At 69.8% G+C, this 16973-nt stretch overlaps 2 protein-coding genes across 2 annotated transcripts; both read left to right on the top strand.

Annotated features, from left to right (window-relative positions):
* Window positions 1–217: 217 nt before the first annotated feature.
* RNASEH2A (ribonuclease H2 subunit A) lies at window positions 218–3123 on the top strand. Its single transcript, XM_030006404.2, is given in 10 exon segments — window positions 218–457; window positions 459–516; window positions 649–720; window positions 904–1030; window positions 1327–1414; window positions 1874–2011; window positions 2210–2297; window positions 2393–2516; window positions 2934–2967; window positions 2969–3123. Coding segments are annotated over 10 exon segments (978 nt in total). The 5' UTR covers window positions 218–307; the 3' UTR covers window positions 3068–3123.
* An 851-nt stretch (window positions 3124–3974) lies between these two features.
* MAST1 (microtubule associated serine/threonine kinase 1) lies at window positions 3975–16928 on the top strand. The gene is given in 33 exon segments (XM_041121819.1): window positions 3975–4135; window positions 4583–4614; window positions 5379–5467; window positions 5877–5952; window positions 6194–6272; window positions 6655–6818; window positions 7192–7267; window positions 7638–7844; window positions 8348–8449; window positions 9074–9203; window positions 9416–9483; window positions 9561–9646; window positions 9737–9945; window positions 10408–10546; window positions 10663–10795; window positions 10876–11041; window positions 11428–11529; window positions 11602–11724; window positions 12007–12101; window positions 12103–12117; window positions 12317–12444; window positions 12612–12657; window positions 12660–12804; window positions 12913–13089; window positions 13470–13699; window positions 14084–14095; window positions 14097–14207; window positions 14511–14647; window positions 14776–14945; window positions 15235–15497; window positions 15499–15687; window positions 15690–15819; window positions 15822–16928. Coding segments are annotated over 33 exon segments (4236 nt in total). The 5' UTR covers window positions 3975–4096; the 3' UTR covers window positions 16190–16928.
* The last annotated feature ends 45 nt before the right edge of the window (window positions 16929–16973 follow it).

Genomic DNA, 16973 nt, shown 5'->3' with positions numbered 1-16973 from the left:
TGTTCGTGTGTGTGTGTCGGTGTCCGTGTCCCCTCGCCGGCGTGTCCCGCCTCGCCCCGTGGGACCCCCCCTCGCCAGCGGCCCCCAGAGCCCGCGGGCACCGACGTCAGCGGAAGAGGGCGGTGCCGGGGCTTTCCCCGCTGACGCAGCCATGCCCATATATGGGCAGGCGGGGGCCGTTCCGGGAACCCCCACCCGCGCTGCCCAGCACCGCCCGCCCCGGGGCGGCACTTCCCGGCCGGGACTCCCGACCCCCGCGGGACGCAGACGTCCGGGACCCCGCCGTGACCCCCGGGGGGGCTGGTCTATGGGGGTGCCCCCTGTAACCCCCATCTCCCAGGGGGCTGTGCGTGGGCCCCTCCCCTCCCAAACCCCGCCCTCCCCGGCGATGGCGCTGGCGCGGCTGGAGCGGGACCCGGCGGGCGCGGGGCGGTTCGGTTCGGCCGTCCCCCCCCCTCTGCCGCCACCGGCCCTGCGCCCTCGGCGTGGACGAGGCGGGGCGGGGGCCGGTGCTGGGTGAGGTCGGGGTCGGAGGGGGGGGGTGTTGGGGGGCGGCTGCACGTGGCGCGGCTGCGGTTTGCACTGGGCTGGGGGGGGGGGGTCCTTCCTCCCTCCCTGGTCTCACCCCCCCCGCGCCCCCTCCTCTAGGGCCTATGGTTTATGGGATCTGCTACTGCCCCGTGGAGAAGCTGGAGGAACTGGAGGCGCTGGGTGTGGCAGGTGGGAGCGTCTCGGGGGGGGGGGGGGGTTCGGGAACCCCGGGGGGTCCTGTGGGGGGGAGGTTTGGAGGTCCCAAGGGTGGGTTTGGGGCACGGGGGATGTTGGGGGGTCCTGGGATGGGTGGCGGTTCCTGGGGGGAGTTGGCGAGTCCGGGAGGGTCCCTCACCCTGCCCCCGCCCCCAGACTCGAAGACGCTGTCGGAGGGGGAGCGGGAGCGACGCTTTGGGCTGCTGGAGGCAGCGAGCGACATCCTGGGGTGGGCACTGCACGTGCTGCCCCCCGACCACATCTCTGCCTGCATGCAGCAGCGGTGAGACACCCCCCCCCCCGACACCCCCAGGGCCCCCCAAACCCCACCAGGGCTCCCCCAACCACATCTCTGCCTGCATGCAGCAGCGGTAAGACCCCCGAACCCCTCCCCAGGGTCCCCTAGACCCCTCTGGGACCCCCCTTGGCCCCCCCAGCACCCTTTGGGTGCCCCTGACTCCCTAAACCTGGTTCCTGCAGTCTCCATCTCCTGCCCCACCACCCCCCCAGTTCGGGGTGCTGGGGGGGGTTGCTCCCCATTTGGGGTGCTGGGAGGTGACACCCCCCCGACCCCCCCAGAGCCAAGTACAACCTGAACGAGCTGTCGCACGATACAGCTGTGGGCCTCATCCAGTTCGCGCTAGACTCTGGGGTGCAGGTGGCCGAGGTGGGTTTGGGGGGGCTGGAGGGTGTGGGGGCTGCCCAGGTGCAGGCAGGGGGAACTGGGGGGGGGCCCTGGGCTGAGGGTGAACCCCACCTTTCTCCTCCCTCTGTGCATTGGTTTCCCTCACTGGGCTGAGGATTTGGGGGGAGAGTTGGAGCTCTGGAGGGGGCTCTGCGTTGATTTTGGGGTGAATTTGGGGTGTTTTGGGGGGGTGCAGGGTGAGTCTGGGATTGTTTGGGGTGATTTAGGGTGGATTTTGGGGTGCCGAGTGGCTCCAGGTTGATTTGGGACTGCTTTGGGGGTGCTTTTGAGGAGGGGGGGGTCAGGGTGCAGCAGAGGGTTTGGGGGGTTTGAGCTTTTGCAGGGGTTTTGGGGTGCTGGGGGGACGGCAGGATGGATCAAGGAGCCAGGGGTGAATTTTGGGGAGCTGGGGGTGATTTTGGGGGACCGGGGCTCCCCCAGGTGTTCGTGGACACAGTGGGGCCGGCAGAGAAGTATGAGGCGAAGCTGCGGCAGCGCTTCCCGGGGCTGGAGGTGACCGTGCGCCCCAAAGCTGATGGGCTCTTCCCCGTTGTCAGCGCCGCCAGCATCTGTGCCAAGGTGGGCACCAACCCCCCCCCCCCCCCCCCGCACCGAAAACCTACCCACCCTCCAGGCGCCATCCCCCCCAGCACCCCACATCTACTCCATCACTCTGCCCCAGACCCAGCTGCACCCTGGGGCAGTGAGTTTCATGGGGGGGCCCAGGACCCCCATAATCTCTCTGGGGCCCCCCCAAATCCCTCTGCCCCACCCCAGGTCGCCCGTGACCGGGCCGTGAAACACTGGAAGTTTGTGGAGGACCTGGAGGACATCGACCGGGACTACGGCTCAGGGTACCCCAACGGTAGGAGTGGCTGGGGGGGGGGGGGCACGGGGGGGTCTGGCCCCCGGGGGACCCCAATGTCCAGGCGCCCCTCATGGCTGCCCCCCCCCCCCCAGACCCCAAGACGAAGGAGTGGCTGCGGCGGCACCTCGAGCCTGTCTTTGGGTTCCCCCAGTTCGTGCGCTTCAGCTGGGGGACGGCGCAGGAGCTGCTGCAGCGCAGGGGGGTCCCCATCAAGTGGTACGGGGGGGGGGCGGGGGGGGGGGGATTGCACAGGGGCTGCTGCGTCTTGGGGGGATCCCAGTGTGATGTTTTGGGGGGGTCTGTGGTGAAGGGGCTATGGGACAAAAAGGGGAAGGTCCCTGTGTAATTGGGGGGAGGCACAAGGGGGCCCCATCTGTGCTATGGGGGGGCTGGGGGGACACACCAGACCTGTGCAATGGGGGGGACACAGGAGGTCGTGTCTCTGCAATGGGGGGGACGAGGTTGGGGGGAGTGTTCCCATGCAAAGGGGGGGCACCAGGGTCCCATGCACTGGTAAGGGGCACAGGGGTCCTTGCCTTGCAGTTGCGGGGGGGGGGGGGGGTGGGCAGGACCCCCCCACGGACTCCGGGGTCCCCTGTGCCTCCCCTGGGGTCACTGACCTCCACCCCCCAGGGCTGATGAGGACCCCAAGCAGGACCCTACGGCCCCCCCCCTCGGTGCTCTCCTACTTCGCCCGGACCCCGGCCCGGCGACCCCCCCACCGCTTCTTCCATGAGCGCAGCCTGCGGCCCCTGGCTGAGCTGTGACCCCCCCCCGGAATGGGGGCCCCCCACCCCCCAATAAAGCAAGTGATTGTTTTTTTACAAAGAATGGCGAAAAAAAAACCAAATCCACTTCTTTTTTTGGGGGGGGGGAGACTGGGGTAGCAACAAACCCATTTATTCCCCCTGTGAAGTTGGGGGAGTCACAGGGAAGGGGGGGCGGGGGGGTGTCTGTACCTTTTGGGGGGTCTGTGGTGTTGCAGGGTGAACAGACCCCATTATGCTCGAGTTTGGGGGGGGCGTTTGGGACTCCCTGGATTTGGGGAGGGGTTGTGGCCCCCCCCCCATGATCATGTTGTCATGTTGTCGTGTCATCGTGTCGTCCCCCCCCGTGGGGGGAAGGGAACCCAGGTGTCTGGCCCGTGTTCCCCCCCCCCCCCCCCAACTTAATCGGTCCTGGCCGGGCGCCTGGAAATCGCCATGTCCTCAATCCCGGAGGATTAGGGGTCTAATCCGGGGGGGGGGTACCGGGGGGTCACTGGGGGGGGCCCTGAGCAGCCCCGCCCACACCCCCTCTTTTGGGCGCGTTTTTAGGGGGGTTACGGTGCTGTGATGTCACTAATGAGGCGGGGGAGGGGGGTCGTGGCGGGGGGGGGGTGTGCTCTGCCGTATTGCCCGAATATTAACACGGGACACACACACGGGGGGGGGGGGGGGGCGGGCAGGAGCGCCCCCCCCCCCCCCCCCCCCCCCCGAGGGGACCCCGGCGTCCGGCCTGGAGAGCGCGGCCGGTTCAGCACCGCGGACAGCGCCGGAGGGGGGGGGGCGAGCCGGGGGGTCCTGGCAGCGCAGGGGTTAACCCCCCCCCCCCCTCCCCCGGGGGGGGGCCGTTCCCCCCCCCCCGGACGGCCGGGTCCCCCCGTGGGGGCGGGGCTGGGCGGGGCCGGGGGGCGGGGCGCTCCCGGGGGTCCCGCGCGGCGGAGGATGGCGGCGGGCGGCTGAGGGGGGGGGCTGCGGGCACCGGGGGCGCGGGGGGGGGGGCCGGGACCCCCCCGCACCGGCAGCGGCGGCGCCATGGACGACTCGGGCGTGATCCGCCGGCGGCGGCTGCAGGTACCGGGGGAGGGGGGTCGGTACCGCGCGGGGTCGGTACCGCGCGGGGGCGAGGGTCGGTCGGTCGGTCGGTACCGGGAGGGTGGAGGCCCGGTCCGGGGGGGGCTGTACCGGGCAGGGTGGATACGAGGAGGGGGGGGAATGCAGCCCCCTTACCGGGAAGGTCGGTTCGGGCGGCGTCAGCACCGGGGGGGGGTGATGCGGACCCGGTACCGGGGGGGCTGCAGGGCTGGGGGGGTCCGGGGCTGCCAGATCTGGGAGGGAGCTTCAGACATAAGGGGGCCCTGGGGGGAGGAATGGAACCGGAGCCTGGGCCCCCTAGCAACGGGGCAGGGCCCGGGGTGTCCCCCCCTCCAAGCGCTGCTGCGGGGGGTGGGGGTCTGTCCGGAGGGATCGGGGGGCTCCGGGGGGTCCGGGCCGCCCCCCACCCTCTGCCGCGTTTTGCAGAAGGATCTGCCGCTGCCGCGAAAGAGCAGCAGGTGAGACCCCCCCCCCCCCCATTGCGCCCCCATCGCCCCCCCATTGCGCCCCCATTGCACCTACCGCCCCGGCCCCGCCCCCGGCCCCGCCCCCGCCCCGCTGCAGCCGCCGCCGCCGCGTCCCCCCCCCCCGCCCCGCCGAGGCGCCGCCGCCCCGGAGTCCCCGGCCCCCCCCCGAGCTCTTGGACCCCCCCGATGCCGATCCTGGTGGGCAGCAGCATGTTCCGCCGCACCAAGAGGTACCCGGGACCTCGGCCTTCCTCCCCCCATCCCACCCTCATTCTCATACTCCATCCCTTCCCCATCCCCATCCTTCATCCTCAGCCTTCATCCCTCTCCATCCCCATCCTCATCCCCCCTCCATCCTCATTCTCAGCCTTCATCCCTTCTCCATCCTCATCCCCATCCTTGTCCTCATCCCTCCTTCATCCTCATCCTTCACCCTCGTCCTCTTTCACCCTCACCCTTCATCTCTTCTCCTCCATCCTCCCTCCTTCATCCGCATCCTCCAGCCCTCAACCCTCCTTCCTCACCCTCCATCCCCAGCCCCCCCCCCCCCCAGCCCCATGAGCCCTCCCATGGCCACTGCCCCCCCCCAACTCCCCATTCTTGAACCCCCTGGGGGGGGGGGGGGCTGTGGGTGGCTCCCCGTGTGCCTTTGGGTGTCATGAGCACATTCGGGTGTGAAGAAACACATGGGGGGGGGGAGCGTCTGTGAGGGGGGGTCCTGGCCTCCCCCCGATGGCCCCCCCACCCTCCCCCAGCTGCCGCACGAGCAACCGGAAGAGCCTGATCCTGACCAGCACCTCCCCCACCCTCCCGCGGCCCCACTCGCCGCTGCCCGGACACATCGGTGAGACCCCCAGAACCCCACTGCCCCCCAACCCCCTCCCAAGGCCTTGGAACCCCCCAGGTCCCCCCAGAAGCCCCCAGAGGAGCCCATAAAGATCCAGGGATCGATAGGGCCTGCCCAAAGACCCCCCCCAAAACGCTGGGACCCCCCCAAGGGACCCATTGCCTCCCCCCCAGCCCCCATAACCCCACTGGCCTCCCTGGTACCTATAGGGACCCCCAAAGCATGGAGGACCCCCCCAGCCCCTGGGGTCCCTCTTGGCCCCCCCTTTTCCCCTGGGGTGGGTTGCATCAGTTTGGCCCTGCCCCCCTCTGGTGTGGGTGGGGCCTGGCAGGGCAGGGGTGTCAGGGCGGGGCAGTGGTGATGTCACCTCCTTGTTCCCCCTGCCCTGCCCCCCCCCCCCTCGCAGGCAGCAGCCCCCTGGACAGTCCCCGCAACTTCTCGCCCAGCAACCCGGCCCACTTCTCCTTCGCCTCCTCCCGCCGGTAAGGGGACCCGTGCGTCCGGGGCGGGGAGGGAACCCAGGCATCGGGGGGGGGACACACCTGGGCGTCTGGCAGGGGGACCTGGGCATCTGGAGGGGGGACCCAGGTGTCTGGGGGGGACCCAGGCATCCAGGTGCTGATGGAGGGAGGTACCCAGGCGCCGGGGTCCCATCCCAGCTCAGGGGCGTTGGTGGGGGTCTCCTGGACACCTGGGTCCGCTGACACCCACACCCCCCCCTAGTGCCGATGGGCGCCGATGGTCGCTGGCCTCGCTGCCCTCCTCTGGCTATGGCACCAACACCCCCAGCTCCACTGTCTCGGTGAGTCGGGGGCCCCGGAGCCCCCCACATCCAGGGGACCCACTGGGGCATCCTCCCCATGGCAGGGGGGGTGGCTGATGGGAAGGTCACTGGGGGTCTGTGGGTGAGTTCTAGCATGGGTCTGGCTGTGGGGTTAGGTGTGGGTCCCACCAGTGGGGGCCTGGGGATGGGTCGGCAGGTGGCCAGGGGTCCCCATGGTGTGCAGTGGGGCATCATGGAAGGTCCATGGGGTGCAGTCAGGGGACCATGGTGGGGCCAGTGGGTCCCCGTGGGTGGCCATAGGTCCTCGTGGGGTGCCATGGGGGGTCCATAGGGGGGTCTATGAGGGTCCCTGGGGCGTGATGGGGGTCCGCGGGGTCGGAGGGGTGACGCGGGCGCGCAGTCCTCGTGCTCGTCGCAGGAGCGCCTGCACCAGCTGCCAGCGCAGCCGACGCCGGAGGAGCTGCGCTTCCTCTCCCGCCACTTCGGCAGCTCCGAGAGCCTGGCCGAGGAGGATGGAGGGGCCCGGGGGGGGCCGGCCCCACGTCCCCGCTCCCGCAGCCTCAGGTGGGGCTGGGGCATTGGGGGAGTTGGGGACCCCAAGAGGCTGGGGGGGACTCCATGGGGGAATCAGAGCACCAGGAGGCTGGGGGTCACCACGGGGTTGGGGGAGGGGAACCAGGGCTTTGGGGAGACCATGGGGGGCACCATGGGGCTTGGGGACACGATGGGGGAATCGGGGCACCATGGGGTGGGGGACAGCAGGGTGATGGGGACACCGTGGCCATGGGACATCAGGGAGGTGGGATGGGGACACCGTGGTTCCCCGTGGGGATGCCATGGAGGGATGCTGGGGGTCCCACAGGTACCAGCGGTAGGGATGGGGGGGGGGGGGGGGATGCTGTGGGTCCCATGGGTGCCAACAGTGCCCCCCCCCCAGCCCTGGACGCTCGCCCTCGTCCCACGACAACGAGATCGTGATGATGAACCATGTCTACAAGGAGCGGTTCCCCAAGGTGGGGCTGGGGGGACGTGGGCGGCTGGGGGAGCTATGTGGGACTGGGGGAGGACATGGGGTCTTGGGGGGGGCTATGGGTGTTGGGGAGTTACGGAACAGCTCTGGGGGGGTCTCGGGCAGCTAATGGGCACTGAGGGAGGTTATAGGGTCTTGGGGAAGTCCTGGCAGAGTTATGGAGGTCTTGGGATGTTATGAGGTATCTATGGGGGATCGTGGGGGCTCTGAGGTTCCTGGAGGGGAGGTGTGACAGCTCTGGGGGGTCTGGGGTGGCTGTGGGGCACTGGAGGAGGTTATGGGGTCTTGGGGGGCCCCAGGGGGCTGTGGGGGTGTCGGGAGCCATGCGCAGCACATCCACCTGGGTCCCGCAGGCAACGGCGCAGATGGAGGAGCGGCTGGAGGAGTTCGTGCGGGGCTGCGGCCCCGGGGGGACGCCGCTGGCCGATGGCGCCCTCAGCTTCATCCAGCACCAGCTGGTCGAGCTGGCGCGTGACTGCCTGGCCAAGGCCCGGCACGGCCTCATCACCGCCGGCTACTTCTACGAGCTGCAGGAGAACATGGAGCGGCTGCTGCAGGATGTGAGCCACAGCACCCAGTAGGGCCCAACAGGACCCATTGGCACCCAACGGGGCTCAGTGACACCCAATGGGGCCCCAAGGGACCCATCAGTACCCAATGGTGCCCAGCAGCACCCAACAGAGCCCAACACGGGCCCAATGCAGACCCATTGGCACCCAACGGGGCCCAAAGAGGCTCAGTGACACCCAACAGTGCCCTAAGGGACCCGACAGCACCCAGTTGGTCCCAGTGGAGCCCAATGGCACCCTCAACACCTAATGGGGATGCACCAGGGCCATACAGGACCCAATGGGAACCTTCAGCACCCAAGGGCACCCAATGGGACCCAACAGGATTCCCCAAGGACCTGGTGGGACCCTGGTGGACCTAATGAGACCCAAGGGGATGCCCTGGGACCCATGGGACCCCCCAGGACCCAACAGGACCCTATGTGACTCCCCAGCATACCCCGACCCCCAGGTCCCCTGGGATCCCCTGACCCCTTTGCGTTTCCCCCCCCCAGGCCTACGAGCGCTCGGAATCGGAGGAGGTGGCCTTCATCACCCAGCTGGTGAAGAAACTCCTCATCATCATCTCCCGCCCTGCCCGGCTGCTCGAGTGCCTGGTGAGTCCCCCGGGACCCCCCCATCCCCAGGGGACCCAGGCATCCGGGCCCTGTGACAGCCCCCCCCAGCATCCCCCCCCCCATCCCATTTTGCACCATCCCAACTGTCCAATCAGACGAAGCCCTTCCGGTCACCCTGACAACGCCCTGGCCAATCCCTGCGCACGGCCAATGGGGAGGCAGGACTGTTGTTGCCATGGTGACGGTCGTGTTGCCGGGGCAGCGCCATGGCAACGGCGCATCCCGGGGACCACCGAGACAAAGGCGGGAGGGGCCGGGGGGGCCACACGCGTGTGCACTCACCTGTGACTGTCGGTGCACGCTGGCACACGCGTGCTCATCCGTGTGGTCTGGCGAGCGTGTGTGCGTGTCGGTGCAGGCACAGCGACAGACGTGTACACACGCCTTTGGGCTCAAACGTGCACATGCGCACATGTCCTGGTGCACACGCGTGTCCTGGTGTGCGCACACACATGACCTCACACACGTGCAGACCCACGTGCACCAGCACATGCCCCCACCGTCTGCTGGTGCACTGCACTGTGCTGGTGCACATCCCTGTGTGCATGTGTGTGACGATGCGTGTTCCCCCATGCACACACGTGCTGGGGCGTGTTGGTGCAGGAGTTCGACCCGGCCGAGTTCTACCAGCTGTTGGCAGCGGCGGAGGGCCAGGCCCGCGAGGGGCTGCTGAAGGCCGACATCCCTCGCTACATCATCGGGCAGCTGGGCCTGGCACGGGACCCCTTCCCTGGTACATGCATGCGCGAGCGGCCGCGGGGCTTTTGCACACGCCTGTGGGGCATGCACACACACGTGGGAGCATGCAAGGGGCGCACACGTGTGTGGGAGCATGCACGGGGGGCGCGCGCTGGAGGGCTGCGCACATGGGGTGTTGTACACCGGGGGTGCACACGTGTGACACCCCATGTCCCCGCACACGTGTTACACCCCGTGTCCCTGCAGATGTGGTGCATCTGGAGGAGCCTGATAGCGGCGGGAGCAACACGCCGGAGCCCGAGGAGGGGGCTGAGGTGGGCGCCGGGGCAGGGTCCCTGTGTGTCCCTCCCTGTGTCCCCCTGTGTCCCCGTGTCACCCCACGTCCCCCCAGGGCCGCAGCGCTGTCCCCAGGGCAAAGAAGCCGCCGGGTGAAGGCGACTTCGAGACCATCAAACTCATCAGCAACGGCGCCTACGGGTGAGCAGCCCCGTATGCCAGGGTCCCTGTGGGGGGGGGTCCCGGACACCGGGGTCCCTGTCGCGGCGTGACGCGCTGCTGTGCCAGCAGGGCGGTGTACCTGGTGCGGCACACGGCCACGCGCCAGCGCTTCGCCATGAAGAAGATCAACAAGCAGAACCTGCTGCTGCGCAACCAGGTGGAGCAGGCGTTCGTGGAGCGCGACATCCTCACCTTCGCCGAGAACCCCTTCGTCGTCAGCATGTTCTGCTCCTTCCAGACCCGCCGCCACCTCTGCATGGTCATGGAGTACGTCGAAGGTGGGCACGGGGCCGACGGGTGTCGTGGTACGGGGCTGAGCATTGTGATACAGGGCTGGGCGTCGTGATACTGGGCTGGGTGTTATGGTATGGGTCTGGGCATCGTGATACAGGGCTGGACATCGTGATAGAGAGCTGGGCGTTGTGATATGGAGCTGGGCTTCGTGATGTGGCACTGGGTGGTACGATGAGGGGCTGGGCATTGCAATACAGGGTTGCCTGTCATGATATGGGGCCAGGCGTCACGATATGGAGCTGGGCATTGTGGTACAGGGCCGGGCAGTGCAGTGTGGGCTGGTTTGTGTCACGACAGAGTGGTTTATGTCACGATGGGGGGTTTTACGTCCCGACACAGTGTTTTACATCTGGGTGGGTGCTCTGTGTCCTGCTCGGATGTGCTGGATGGTGGTGGGTGATGCTGTGATGCATACTGCTGTGTCCCACCATGTCCCCCCATCCCAGGCGGGGACTGTGCGACACTGCTGAAGCACATCGGGGCGCTGCCGCTGGAGCTGGCCCGGCTCTACTTTGCCGAGACCGTCCTGGCCCTCGAGTACCTGCACAACTATGGCATCGTCCACCGGGACCTCAAGCCCGACAAGTATGCCTGGAGACTGGGGTCCCCCAAGGCCAGGGCGGGGGAACGACACCGGTCTGGGGGAGGGCTGGGGGGATGCCGGACACCTGGGTCCCCGCCGGACGCCTGGGTCCCCGCAGCCTGCTGATCACCTCGCTGGGCCACGTGAAGCTGACGGACTTCGGGCTCTCCAAGATGGGGCTGATGAGCCTCACCACCAACCTCTACGAGGGCCACATGGAGAAGGATGCCCGCGAGTTCCGTGACAAGCAGGTGGGTGGGGCCGGGTGGGGCCATTGGGGCGGGGCCGTTGGGGTGTGGTGGGGCGTGGCCGACCCTGACCCCGCCCACAGGTGTGCGGCACCCCCGAGTACATCGCGCCCGAGGTGATCCTGCGGCAGGGGTATGGGAAGCCGGTGGACTGGTGGGCAATGGGCATCGTCCTCTACGAGTTCCTGGTGGGCTGCGTCCCCTTCTTTGGGGACACCCCTGAGGAGCTCTTCGGGCAGGTCATCTCCGGTATGGGGACAGAATCATGGCGGGGGGGGGGATGGGACATGAGGGGACAGGGCAGGTCATCTCAGGGACGGGGATGCGGGGGGACATGGGGCAGGTCATCTTGGGTACAGGGGGGACACGGGGATGGGGCAGGTCATCTCTAGTACAGGGATGGGGACATGGGAGGGACACAGGGACACAGAGCAGGTCATCTCTGGTACGGGGACATGGGGGGACACAGGGACACGGGGATGGAGTAGGTCATCTCGGGTATGTGGGGATGCAGGCATGAGGACAGGGCAGGTCATCCCTGGTTCAGGGATGGGTAGGGGGAAATGGGGACATGATGGGGCTGGCAGCCATGACCCTGTGCTCTCATGTCCCCCTCTGTCCCCACCACATGTCAGACGAGATCCTGTGGCCGGAGGGGGATGAGGCGCTGCCCCCTGACGCCCAGCACCTCATCTCCTGCCTCCTGCAGCCCGACCCTCTGCGCCGCCTCGGGGCTGGTGAGACCCCCCCCCACTCCCGCCCTCCCCCCTGGGCTGCTGCCCCCGCTGACCCCATCCCCATCCCTGCAGGGGGGGCACAGGAGGTGAAGGCTCATGGCTTCTTCGCGGCACTCGACTGGACGGGGCTGCTGCGGCAGAAAGCTGAGTTTGTGCCGCATCTGGAGTCTGAGGAGGACACCAGCTACTTCGACAGTGAGGGACCCCCGGGGCACCCCTGGGAACACCTCGGGACCCCTCCAGGACCCCCAACCCTGGGACCACCCCACATTCCCTCCCAGGGGACATCCCCTTGGCACCCCATGCACCCCCCAGGACTTCCAGCCAGGGACAACCCCTCAGGGGACCTTCTAGCCCCCCCACGCTCATGGGTCCCTGGGAGGGCCCCCTTTATGGTTCCTCACCCCTGGGCCCCCCTGGGGTCACCCTATGGGCCCCCCACCCCGTGTTTCCCCCCCTCATCCGTGCCTCCTGCAGCACGCTCGGACCGGTACCCCCACGTCACCTCCTACGAGGACGAGGACACGACGGAGGACGAACCCGTGGAGATCCGGCAGTTCTCATCCTGCTCCCCCCCGCTTCAGCAAGGTGGGGGGGATGCGGTGGTACAGAGGGGTGGGGACACGCAGTGATGGGCTGGGATAGGGGGATGTGGGGACCTGGGGATGCACAGGACCTCGCGTGGCCCCGTGCAGCGCGGCTCCTCACGCACAGCCCTGTGCAAATCCTCGTGCAAACCCTGTGCCAAGCCTGGTGCGAGCGGGTGCGAGGTGGTGCTGGTGCGCAGGTGTACAGCAGCCTGGAGCAGCTCTCGCAGCAGCAGGAGCCGAAGGTGGCCAAGGGGCGTCCGCGGGACGAGGGGAGACGTGATGGCTTCGCCCGCGACCGCGGCTGGCGCACGGCCTCACCCGAGCTGTGAGTGCCCGCGCTGGGGTCCCCGGGTGGGGGTCACACCTGGGTCCCCAAGGTGGGGGGCAACACCTGGGTCCCCTGGGGTCTGCCTGAACGCCTGCTTCCCCCAGAGGGCGGTGTGTGTGGGGGTGTAGTTGTCAGAACCCCCCAAAACGCCTGGGTCCCCGCAGGAAGCGCCCGTCGGCAGCTGAAGGGCCCCCCCCCCGAGGGTGAGGGCAGCCCCCCCCCCGGGTGCCCGTCGTCGCTTCTCGGCACTGCTGGAGCCGGGGCGCCCTGGGGCCCCCCCCCGAGGAGCGGCCGCCCCCCCCGCAACGGGGCCCCCCCCCCGCGATGGACCCGCAGACGGACCCAGCGAGGAGCCAGGTCAGTCCCGGACTTCGGGGTCCCTGGTGAGGGGTGGGGGATCCTGGACGCCTGGGTCCCTGGTGGGGGGTCCCAGACACCTGGGTCCTCACCAGTCCGTCCCCCCAGGGGAGCGAGCGCCGCGGGCTGGGGACCTGCCCCCACCCCGGGCTGAGCTGGGGCTGCGGCGGCCGCGGCACCCGGGGGTGGCCCCCGAGGCAGGGGGTGACAAGCGCAGCCCCCGTGGCCCCGGGAAGGTCACCAAGTCGGCGTCAGCCACTGCTCTCTCCGTCATCATCCCCAGCGGTGGGTGTCACCCCAGGGACCCCAGCCCGCCCCCCGGGACCCCCCCATCCCCTCGGCCACCCCCCCCCCCCCCAACTTGGTGGGCAGCCTGGACACCTGGGTCCCCATGGGTGGTCTGGGTCCTAAAGGGTGGGGGGGGGTGGCAGGGGTCCCCTGGACACCTGGGTCCCAAGGGTGGGGGATCCCTGGTCCCCTGGGGGGTGGTGGGCGGGTGGGGGTGCCTGTGGATGCCTGGGTCCCCATGGGGTGGCGGGGGGGCTGGGGGCCTCCCCTGGGTGCCTGGGTCTCTGTGGGTGGCGGGACCCCGGTCCCATGGGTGGGGGGCAGTGGGTGCCCCGGATGCCTGGGTCCGTGGGTGTGGTGCCAGCGGGGGGGCGCAGGGGAGGCGCCCGGCTCCTCGCCCCTGGGCAGCCCCATGTCCCCGCGGTCGCTGTCCTCGGACCCGTCCTCACGGGACTCGTCCCCGGGGCGGGAGCTGGCCCCGGCGGTGGCTGCCCCCCGCTCCCCCATCGCCATCCCCCGCCCCGGCAAGAAGTTCGGCTTCACCCTGCGTGCCATCCGCGTCTACCTGGGGGACAGCGACATCTACAGCGTCCACCACGTCGTCTGGGTCAGCGGGATGGGGGGACGTTGGGGGACACGGGGACATGTAGGGATGTGGGAGGACACGGAGGGATGTCGGGGGACATGAGCAGTGCCCACCACATCGTGTGGGTCAGCAAGGGACGGGGGGACACAAGGGAGGATTGTGGGGTGGGGACATCGGAGACATGGCGGGGACATGGGGGATGTGGGGACGAGGACACGCAGAGAGCCCACCATGTTGTCAGGGGCAGTGGGGATGGAGGGATGTGGGGGGACGGGGGGGGGGGGGGGGGGTGTCTGCAGCATCTGCTGTGGTGTCTGGGTTGGGGAGCACAGGGGGACATGGGCGGGGGGGGCTTGGGCATTGTGGCCCCGGTGCTTTGTGGGTAATGGTGCATTGTGGGTGCAGCACGTGGAGGAGGGGGGGCCCAGCGCAGGAGGCAGGGCTCTGCGCCGGTGACCTCATCACCCACGTCAATGGGGAGCCTGTCCATGGGCTGGTGCACACCGAGGTCGTCGAGCTCATCCTCAAGGTCAGGGGTCATGAGGGGTCATGGGGTCACAGGGTAGAGGGTCATGGGGGTTGTGGGCATGTGGAGGGGTCACACGGTCAAAAGGTCACACGAGTGAGAGGTTGTGGTGGGGTCATGGGTCGCAGCAGGGTCATAGGGTTGCTAGGAGGTCAGAGTGGGGTCATGGCCAGGTTGTGGGTCCTGGTGGGGTCACAGCAGGCTCCTGGGTCACGATGGGGAGGTGGGTGCTGGCAGGGGGGGTGGGCCCCGGGTCCGGGCGTGGCAGGGTGTGGCAGGGCGTGGCAGTGACCCGCTGTGCATCAGAGCGGGACGAAGGTGCTGGTGACCACAACGCCACTGGAGAACACGTCCATCCGCCTGGGCCCCGCGCGGCGCCGCAGCGCCCGGGCCAAGATGGCGCGGAGGAACCGCCGGGGTGGCGCCGGGGGCGGCCACGAGAGGTGGGGACGGATGGGGGTAACTGGGGGTAACTGGCGGGGGGGCCCTCGGGGGCGGGGCCGGGTGTGTGGGTGGAGCAGGGGCGGGGGCGGGGCCCGGCCGCCGCAGTGACGCTCCTCCCCGCCGGCAGGCGGCGCAGCGCGCTGTTCCGGCACCTGGCCCGACAGGCGTCGCTGCTGCACACGAGCCGCTCGCTGACGTCACTGAGCCGCTCGCTCTCCTCCTCCGACAGCCTGCCTGCCTCCCCCACCCACGCGCGCGCGCGGGACCCGGCCCTCCCGCCGCGCGCCGCCGAGACGGGTACGCGCCGCCATGGCAACGGGGCGGGGCGAGCGAGGGGGCGGGACCGCGGGAAGGGGGCGGGGCGGGGCTACGGGAAGCGCGAGGGACGGCGGAGGGTGAGACGGGGCTACGGTGGCCGTGAGGGGCAGGGGCAGGGCGGTGGGGGAAATGGCCGCTACAGTGAGCCGCAAAGGGACGGCGGCGGGGGCGGCCGGGCGGGCGCTCCGCGGCCCCGGGGCCTCCCCCGAGCCCGGTCGCGGCGGGAGGCCCCGGCCCCGCGGCCGGCTCTGACCCGCCGCCGGCGCAGGGGCCTCCCCGCCCAGCAGCTCGCCGGGCTCCAGCGCGCCGCCCTCGCCGGCGCCGGCCGGGCCCCACCTGCGGCCCAGCTCGCTGCAGGGCCTCTCCCCGAAGCTGCAGCGGCAGTACCGGGCGGCGCGCTGCAAGTCGGCCGGCAGCATCCCGCTCTCGCCGCTGGCCCACACGCCCTCGCCGCCCGCCGCCTCGCCCCCCGCCTTCCCTGCCAAGCTGCACCCCAAGGCCGCCGAGTCGCCCCGCCTGGCCCGGCGGGGCCCCCCCCGACAAGGCGGCGGCGGCCGCGCCCCGCAAGCACGGCCTGGAGGCCGCCCGCAAGGACTTCCCGGCCGAGCCGCCGCTGCAGAGCCTGGCCGAGTGGGACGGGGAGAGCCCGGCCGAGGGGCCGCCCCCCGCTGCCCCCGCCCGCCGCCTCGGCCGCCAGGAGCTGCCGCTCCTGCTGGGAGGCCCCCCCCGGCGCCGAGGCCGCCCCCCCCGGGGGGCGAGGAGCCCGAGCGGGCGGCGCGGGGCCCCTCCAAGGCGCTGAGCCCGGTGCAGGAGCACGAGCAGGCCCGGCGGGGGGGCGCCCCGGGCGGGCCCCCCGTACCCATCGTGGTGGTGGGGCCCGGCGCGGCCCCCGGGGACAGGGCGCTGGGGCTCCCCCGGAGCGCCGGCCCCCCCCCCGGCCGCTGATCTTCCCCCCTGCCGCGACTGTAAATAGGGGGGGACCCCCAGGCATGCGGGGCCCCCGCCCGCCTCGGCCAGGGAAGCGGCTTGCAGCCCCACCCACTCCCCCCCCCGGCACCTCCCCACGTACGCGAAGGGTTAATACTGTGACACCCCCCCTCGCCCCCCCCGGTGTGATGTCATCGGCCCGGCAGCCCCCCCCCCGCCCCCACCCTGGGGTGTCTCTCTCCCCCCCCTCCCCCCCACCACAGTCTCCCATTTGCCCCTGGTTCTTGCCTCGCTGATGTCACAGCGGTGATGTCACAGATGGGGTGGGAGGGGCGAGGGCACAGCTCTGATGTCACTCGGGGAGGGGGAGCCGTGACATCACAGTGGCAGTGGCCACTGGGGAGTGAAAGTGATGCCACAACTGGTGCCAGTGGAGTGGTGATGTCACAGCTACGGTGTCGGTGGTGGTGGTGGTGGTGTGGATTTGACGATGTCACAGTTACGGTGTCCCTGATGGTGTAGGAGTGGTGATGTCACAGTTATGTAACAGGGGTGCTGCTGTCACACCTCTGATGTAACCGAAGGCGTGGGAATGGTGATGTCACAGCTACGGTGTCGGTGGTGGTGGTGGTGGTGTGGATTTGACGATGTCACAGTTACGGTGTCCCTGATGGTGTAGGAGTGGTGATGTCACAGTTATCATGTAACAGGGGTGCTGCTGTCACACCTCTGATGTAACCGAAGGCGTGGGAATGGTGATGTCACAGCTGTGGTGACAGTGGGGTGGGGGCAATGACTGGTGCCGAGCGGTGATGTCGCCGCCGTGAGGTCACCGAGCGGGGCTGACGCATCCCAGGTACGCAGTGATGTCACACTACAGCAACTGGCATCACTGCAAGGGCCGGCCAAGCAGGTGACTTCACCATCCCCCCGTGACATCATCACGCCCCCCATTCTCGCTATGCAAACGCCCCGCCCCCGGGACAGGGGGGGCCGGGGGGGCCCGGGGGACCAATAAAGCCTGTACAGCACCGATCCCACGACGTGTGCCTCCATGGGGACGGGGTGGGGGGGGGGTCA

This window comes from Aquila chrysaetos, unplaced genomic scaffold (genome assembly GCF_900496995.4).
Source record: "Aquila chrysaetos chrysaetos unplaced genomic scaffold, bAquChr1.4, whole genome shotgun sequence".
Classification (NCBI taxonomy): Eukaryota; Metazoa; Chordata; class Aves; order Accipitriformes; family Accipitridae; genus Aquila; species Aquila chrysaetos.
The sequence above is the reverse complement of the archived record's forward strand: the minus strand, read 5'-3'. Positions and strand labels throughout refer to the sequence as shown.